General features: G+C 41.3%; 1 protein-coding gene across 1 annotated transcript; it reads left to right on the forward strand.

Moving 5' to 3' along the window:
* Positions 1 to 319: 319 nt before the first annotated feature.
* Positions 320 to 7,448, forward strand: il7r (interleukin 7 receptor). Its single transcript, XM_034895790.1, has 8 exons — positions 320 to 518; positions 2,427 to 2,574; positions 2,870 to 3,024; positions 3,911 to 4,062; positions 4,712 to 4,871; positions 5,729 to 5,840; positions 6,159 to 6,231; positions 6,313 to 7,448. Exons 1-8 carry the CDS (start codon positions 422 to 424, stop codon positions 7,120 to 7,122), a joined length of 1,707 nt encoding a protein of 568 aa, XP_034751681.1. The 5' UTR covers positions 320 to 421; the 3' UTR covers positions 7,123 to 7,448.
* The last annotated feature ends 343 nt before the right edge of the window (positions 7,449 to 7,791 follow it).

A 7,791-nucleotide genomic window follows, 5' to 3' on the forward strand; every position in this document is an offset into this window, starting at 1 on the left:
GGAATGAGAGGGCCGATGCCAGAGCAGGGGGAATGAGAGGGCCAATCCCAGAGCAGGGGGAATGAGAGTTATTCCTGTATAACCAGGCGTGGCGGTGCAGATGGAGCTGGGTGGAGGTTCATAGTTAACAGATATGTGCTGATGAGATGTTTTCTGATTTTACTTCCTGTTAGAGACTCGTACAAGAAAACCACAGCACCTTCCTGTGAACAACAGCCCCTCCTCCTTCCTCCCTCTCTCTCTGCCTCTCTCTCTCTCTCTCTCCTTCCTCCCTCTCTCTCTGCCTCTCTCTCTCTCTCTCTCTCCTTCCTCCCTCTCTCTCTCCCTCTCTCTCTCAGAACACCAGGACCCCCCTGAGAGACGCAGCCCTGCAGCCCTGCAGCCCTGCAGCCCTGCAGCGGTAACGCCGTACGCCGACGACATGCTGCTCTCCGCCTGCTTCATGGCGGCGCTGCTGCTGCTGCTGCCGGCTGAAACCCAGCCTCAGAGCGGAGACGGAGACGGAGACGGAGACACAGGTGAGGTGTCCCCTTTGTCCTAGGGTCAAATCTGACATCTTAAAAAATGTCTATGTCTGTTTTTTAACTCATATATTGGGTATAATTCTATATAAATGAGAGTCATTGACCATGAATTACATAAAAATTAAAGTGTAAAACTAATGAGGTGGTGTTAAAAAAGTCAAAAAAATGGACAAAAATGTCAAATCTTGTCCATTTCTTACTCTGGAGGACAACACAAGGGTTAAAACAAGTTTTTGTGACCGTGGTGATGTTTGATTATTTTCTTTTCAGTTTTTTCCCAATTTTTTTATTAACCCTCCCGGTGTCCTCGGGTCAAATCTGACTTTCAGATCTATGTCTGAAATGTGAGCTTCTTTTTAACCAAATTACCATAAAAATGGATTCCTTCCAACGCTCTTTCATTCCTATGATCTTCGAAATGAAGATATTCTTATGAAAATAATTCATAATTTCTGCTGTTTAACACTAATATTAGGAATAATTCTTTATAAATGAGGGTTATTGACCATGAATTCCAGAAAGTATAAAACTAGTAAAGTGGTGTTGGTGAAAAATAAAAAAAAGTTTGACAAAGGGACGAAAATGTCAAATTTTTGTCTGTTTTTGACCCGTGAGACATCATCAGGTTTAGTCCTTCCAGAAAAATCCCCAAAAGTGTTTGTGATTGTTGCAGAAATCCTCCAGGCGTCTTCCCGTTGACAAACTTTGGTTTTTCTGGGTTGAAATTTCTACAATTTCCTTAAAATCTTTTTAGTTTCTTTGTTGCTTTTTCCACATTTAAAAAAAATGTATTCGTTGATTTTTTTTCTGCCTCTTTGTGGTTATTTTTCAACATTTGTCCCATTTTTCAACGTTCTTTAGTCGTAGTTGTGATAAAGAAAGTTTCTGTAAACAACAGGAGAGACAAGATGAGTTTATAAAATATAAGTTATAAAATACGTAAGTTTGATATAAATATTAATAAATATTGATAAGTGTAGTTTAAACAGTGTTCAGAGCCTAATTACACGTTAGAGAGGAGCCAACCAGCTGTTTGATGACATCATCGTCTCAGCTGGCCCTGGAGCCGTTACATTGTTGCTAGGTTACCATATAATCACAGTCAGATTTATAAACTACTTGTGTTCAGTGTGCAGACATCTTAATGGGGAAAGTAACTAGTAACTAAAATAACTAGTAACTAGTAACTAAAGTAACTAGTAACTAAAATAACTAGTAACTAGTAACTAAAGTAACTAGTAACTAAAGTAACTAAAGTAACTAGTAACTAAAGTAACTAAAATAACTAGTAACTAGTAACTAAAATAACTAGTAACTAGTAACTAAAGTAACTAGTAACTAAAGTAACTAAAGTAACTAGTAACTAAAGTAACTAGTTACTAGTAACTATAGTAACTAGTAACTAAAGTAACTAGTAACTAAAGTAACTAAAGTACCTAAAGTAACTAGTTACTAGTAACTAAAGTAACTAGTAACTATTAACTACAGTAACTAGTAACTAAAGTAACTAGTAACTAAAGTAACTAGTAACTAAAGTAACTAGTTACTAGTAACTATAGTAACTAGTAACTAAAGTAACTAGTTACTAGTAACTATAGTAACTATTAACTACAGTAACTAAAGTAACTATTAACTAAAGTAACTAGTAACTAAATGATGAACCATGCCGTTAATGTCTCGCGTGTCTTTTTAACACGTCGAGTTTTATCTTCATTTATTTGCGTATTTACACCGTTTGCAGATGACTGCATCCCGTTCATGTTCAATGACGTCACCATGATTTCTTTCTGTGTTTTTAATTTCCCCTTGTGGGACTAATAAACATTATCATCATTGTTATTATTATTATTTCTGGCTCTGTGATATGTTGTAGAAAGTTACCAACGTGAGTGTTTCTGTCAGATCCCAGAATCCTTTGCAGCTCTGACATCCTGATAACAGAAATCAGCCTGAGCTGTCGGCTGCTCGGAGCCGGGGACGACGAGGACGAGGACGAGGACGAGGACGAAGACGAGGACGAGGCCGCCCGCATCACCAACATGACAGTGTGGTACGTAGAGAGGGCTAGGGACTGACTTTTTATTTTAACATGGGGGGGGGGGGGGGGCATATTTTAAGAAAGAATGTCAGCGTCAAACTCTTTATTTCCTGCAGTCTTAAATTAATCTAAATAAATAAAATACGGTAGAAAAAAACGGTTCTGGCAGCCTACTCATATTTTACATATTCAGATAATATATTCTGAGGCAGACAAATCTACATGGTCTAAATATTGTGGGGGGGGCAGGTCATATCCCCCCCCCCTCGGCGAAGCTCGAGTGACTGACGGCCTCCTGTGTCCACAGCTTCTCGGACTACTCTGATGACCGGAGGAGGTGTGTGAGTGTTGGCGGCGCCGTGGTGGTCTTCAGGGATCTGACGCCCTTGGTTCCCGTGAACGTGACCGTGCACCTGCAGGGGGGGGGGGCCATCAGCGCCACCTTCAACCTGCAAAAGATCGGTACGCTGACTCCCGTTCCACTGTTCAACATCAACACCGGCTTTATGTTTCAGAACGATTCAGAACAGGCAACGTCTTCACAAATCCTGTTTCCCAATGAGAAGAAACATTAAAACTGACTTATTAGACTTTATTAGACTTTATTAGAATTTATTAGACTTAGACAGACTTTATTAGACTTTATTAGACTTTATTAGACTTAGACAGACTTTATTAGACTTTATTAGAATTTATTAGACTTAGACAGACTTTATTAGACTTTATTAGACTTAGACAGACTTTATTAGACTTTATTAGACTTTATTAGACTTAGACAGAGTTTATAAGACTTAGACAGACTTTATTAGACTTAGACAGACTTTATTAGACTTAGACAGAGTTTATAAGACTTAGACAGACTTTATTAGACTTAGACAGACTTTATTAGACTTAGACTGACTTTATTAGACTTAGACAGACTTTATTAGACTTAGACAGACTTTATTAGACTTAGACTGACTTTATTAGACTTACACAGACTTTATTAGACTTTATTAGACTTAGACAGACTTTATTAGACTTTATTAGACTTTATTAGACTTTATTAGACTTAGACAGACTTTATTAGACTTTATTAGACTTTATTAGACTTAGAGACTTTCTCAGACTTAGACTCAGACTTTATTGTCATTCAGCTGTCAGCTGTAGATGGCAATGAAGAGAGATTTTATCTTAGTTTCTATCTCATGAAAAACATTTTAGTCTTGTCTTTTTGATCAACAATAACGCATGTTCATCTAGTCTTAGTCAGCGTTTTTGGACATTGGGGCAGTCTAGTGGTCTCGTCTGATGACTTTAACGCTGCTTTGGAGATGAGAGCATACCTTGAATCATTCTGTCCCTGCAGTAAAGCCGAGAAGTCCTCAGGTGAAGAACGTCACGTTCAACATGGAGACGAACCAGGCCGTGATCCGCATCCAGACGCCCTACGTCAGAGACTACCTGAGACTGGAGAACCAGCTGTTCCAGCTGCACATCTGGACCGCCGGCAGCACAATCGTAACTCACTCCCTCTTCTGTTGCTTCTGTTATAGATTATCTTATTATCTTATATATTTCCAGTTTTAAAGTCCCATTAAACATGAGATATCTCATCTTAGATATTTTATTTGATTAATCTACACTGAAAAAGAAAATTGTTGGACTAACTTTAAAAAATGTGACTTTAATTAACCAGTTGATTAAGTTGGATGTACTTAATGATCCAATTGCTTTCAAAACAAAGGATTTCCTCAATGCAACTTAAATTAATGTAATGTATACATTACATTAATTTAAGTTGCATTGATTAAATGCTTTTTTTATTTTTTTATTTCAGGCAAGTTAACTTAAACTTTTGTCTCTGTTTTCCTGTTTTTAAAATATAAAGATACCCTTGAAAAGGTGAATTTGTGAGAATGTCCTTAGAGCCCAGAGGGTTTTAATACAAGATGTCCGGCCTGATTGAGTTGTTGAAAGGGTTTTCCTGCTTCACTTCAGATTCAGAACTTCTCAGGGCGCACACACAACCTTCTGCACTTCTGAACCAATATGTTCATTAAGTAATTTATTATTTTATCACAATGCTGCCATGTGCATGGAGACCTTTGTAATTTCTTGTTTTGTGTGTATGTTGCCCCCTGCTGGCTGTCTTCCTGCTTGTCTTCAGATTCAGAACATCTCGGACTCAGACACCCTGCCGATCGACATGGACTTCCTCCACAGACCAGCTGAGTATCACGTCCGAGTGCGAGCGCTGCCGGTGAGCCGCGGTCTGCAGGGCACCTGGAGCGACTGGGGGCAAACGTTCACCTTCCTCACCCCCCCAGGTGAGATGAGTCACTATGAGAGTTATAAGACGTCTCAGATCTGATGATGTAATCAGACGTCTTAGCGTTAAGTTTTGTCTTTAAGCTTTTTAAGAGTTATTAGAGTTTAAAGTTTTAGACACAGATGTGGTGAAAAAAACTAAATGATGTGTAATAGAGACGCTAAACTTCAACAAACTCACTACAAAGAGACACAATAACCCACACAGAGACACAACACAACCACAAAGAGACACAATAACCCACACAGAGAAACAACACAACCACAAAGAGACACAATAACCCACACAGAGACACAACACAACCACAAAGAGACACAATAACCCACAAAGAGACACAATAACCCACAAAGGGACACAATAACCCACAAAGAGACACAACACGACCACAAAGAGACACAATAACCCACAAAGAGACACAATAACCCACAAAGAGACACAACACAACCACAAAGAGACACAATAACCCACAAAGAGACACAATAACCCACAAAGGGACACAACACAACTACAAAGAGACAGAAAGTTTATGGGAAAATTGAATTTTTTTAAAATTGAAAATATACTCTACCTAACTTAAGTAAAAGTATTATTACTAGGATGAACTTTTACTTAAGCACAAGTTAAATTACCTTTATAAAGTACAAGTAAAAAGTATGTAATGTGAAAGTTACTTACACCTTACCTTTACGAATCAAAGTGACATGACAAACTAACACGTCAACAAAAGGAACTGAAAACATGGACGGATGTAAAGAGGAGTAAATATATTTTGTCTCTTTCCTCCTCTGATGAACACATTCTGGTTCTCTGAGGGACCAGGGACTATTTAACCCTTTCCTGTGGTGTCTTCTGCAGGAGAAAACGTCCCCCAGCAGCCGGAGGGACGACTGGAGACCTATAAACTGATCGGGTGTCTCATCGTTCTGGTGATGGTGCCTTCAAGTGTCCTTTTCTTCCTTAAAAACAAGTATGACACGCCGGCTCGGACTACAACTGAAAATATTAATCAATCAACAGAAAAATACTTTACTATACAACTATTCTGATAATCAATTCATCGTGTTCAGTGTTCAGCCTCTCACGTCGCATGTCTCATTAAACACATTATCTTTAAGCTTTGGACTTGAAAAAGGCATTTAAAGATAAAGTGAGCTCAATATTTTTCACTATTTAAGATTTTATAGAAACCAACCAATTGATGAAGAAAATAATCAGCAGATAATTATTAATTCAGACGTGTCATCTATGTATTAATATTAATATTTATTTCCTCTTTCCTTCACAGAATATTCACCTGCGTGTGGCCGAGCATCCCTCACCCCAAACACACTCTGGTGCACATCTGCAAGCCCACTAAAGTGAGTCCCTTTTCCTTGGAGCTGTCAGAGGAAACCCCCCCCCCCGTCCTCCAAACCATTTCATGTGTTTCTGTGTTGCAGGGCGTCCTGTTGACCTTGAGACCGGAGGTGTTCAGTGCCCTAAAACTGGAGAAAACAGCAGAGGAGACGCGGGAAACAGAGTCTGCTAGCGGCCCCTGCTCCACCCAGACCTCCGGCTGGTCCCGGAGCCCCTCCAGCGTCGGCACCGAGGAGCTGGAGCTGTCCGCCCTGCTGAGCCGGGGCTCCGTCCACAGAGAGGACAGCCTCAACAGAGAGGACAGCCTCCACAGAGAGGACAGCCTCAACAGAGAGGACAGCCTCCACAGAGAGGACAGCCTCCACAGAGAGGACAGCCTCCACAGAGAGGACAGCCTCCGCGGAGAGGACAACCTCCACAGAGAGGACAGCCTCCGCGGAGAGGACAACCTCCACAGAGAGGACATCCCACACGGAGAGGACAACCTCCACAGAGAGGACATCCCACACGGAGAGGACATCCTCCACAGAGAGGACATCTTCCACAGAGAGGACATCCCACACGGAGAAGACATCTTCCATGGAGAGGATATCTTCCATGGTAAGGACATCCTCCACGGAGAGGACATCTTCCACAGAGAGGACATCTTCCACGGAGAGGACATCTTCCACGGAGAGGACATCTTCCACAGAGAGGACATCTTCCACGGAGAGGACATCCTCCACGGAGAGGACATCTTCCACGGAGAGGACATCCTCCACGGAGAGGACATTCTACACAGAGAGGACAGCGTCCAGAGCAACAGTGCGTCCCCGGCGGAGAGAGCTAACACTCCACCGCCTGAAGGAGGACACGAGTACGTCACCATGTCCAGTTTCTATCAGATCAAGTAGTCCAGGTGAAGACAGACGAACAGGATCTTTCCCAAACTGCTCAGGAGAATATTTCCCATCAGGAGAGGACACAACATGATCAAATGACTCAAAAAGAAAGTAAAAAAACAAAGAAAGGTCTTGATCCAAAACGGAAAAAAGGGAGACAATTGAAAATGGGACAAAAAAATCTAAAAAATTGACACATCCATTGTCACCATGTCCAGTTCCTATCAGATCAAACAATTAGAACGAGGACCTGGTCTAACCAATCAGGAGGGGACACAAAATGATGGAAAGGTGAAGCCCCGCCTCTTCCTGTGTCCACAATGGGACTTTATTTCAGTCTAAATGCTGTTGTGTGTTGTGTTGACCTACAACAAACTGGGGCTTTCTTCACTTTATAAATGACAAACAGCATATGTGTAACTCATGGCTCAATTCATACATTTATTATCAGATAATGTCCCATGGCGGACACAGGAGGGGGGGCAGGACATCTCCTGTCTTATTATTGGATAAGATAAAGAATTGACCTAGCATGACGTCACCCATTGGATTGTGGACTGCCGTGTTGAAGCCTCAGTTTGTGGCGACATGGCCTTGTTTTTTTGCAACATGATCTTTGCAGAGAGAGGGTGGAGCTGTGGTGGGCGGAGCTGGGTGGGTGGGGCTAGGGGGTGGAGCTGG

This window comes from Etheostoma cragini, chromosome 16 (assembly GCF_013103735.1).
Source record: "Etheostoma cragini isolate CJK2018 chromosome 16, CSU_Ecrag_1.0, whole genome shotgun sequence".
In the NCBI taxonomy this organism is placed as follows: Eukaryota; Metazoa; Chordata; class Actinopteri; order Perciformes; family Percidae; genus Etheostoma; species Etheostoma cragini.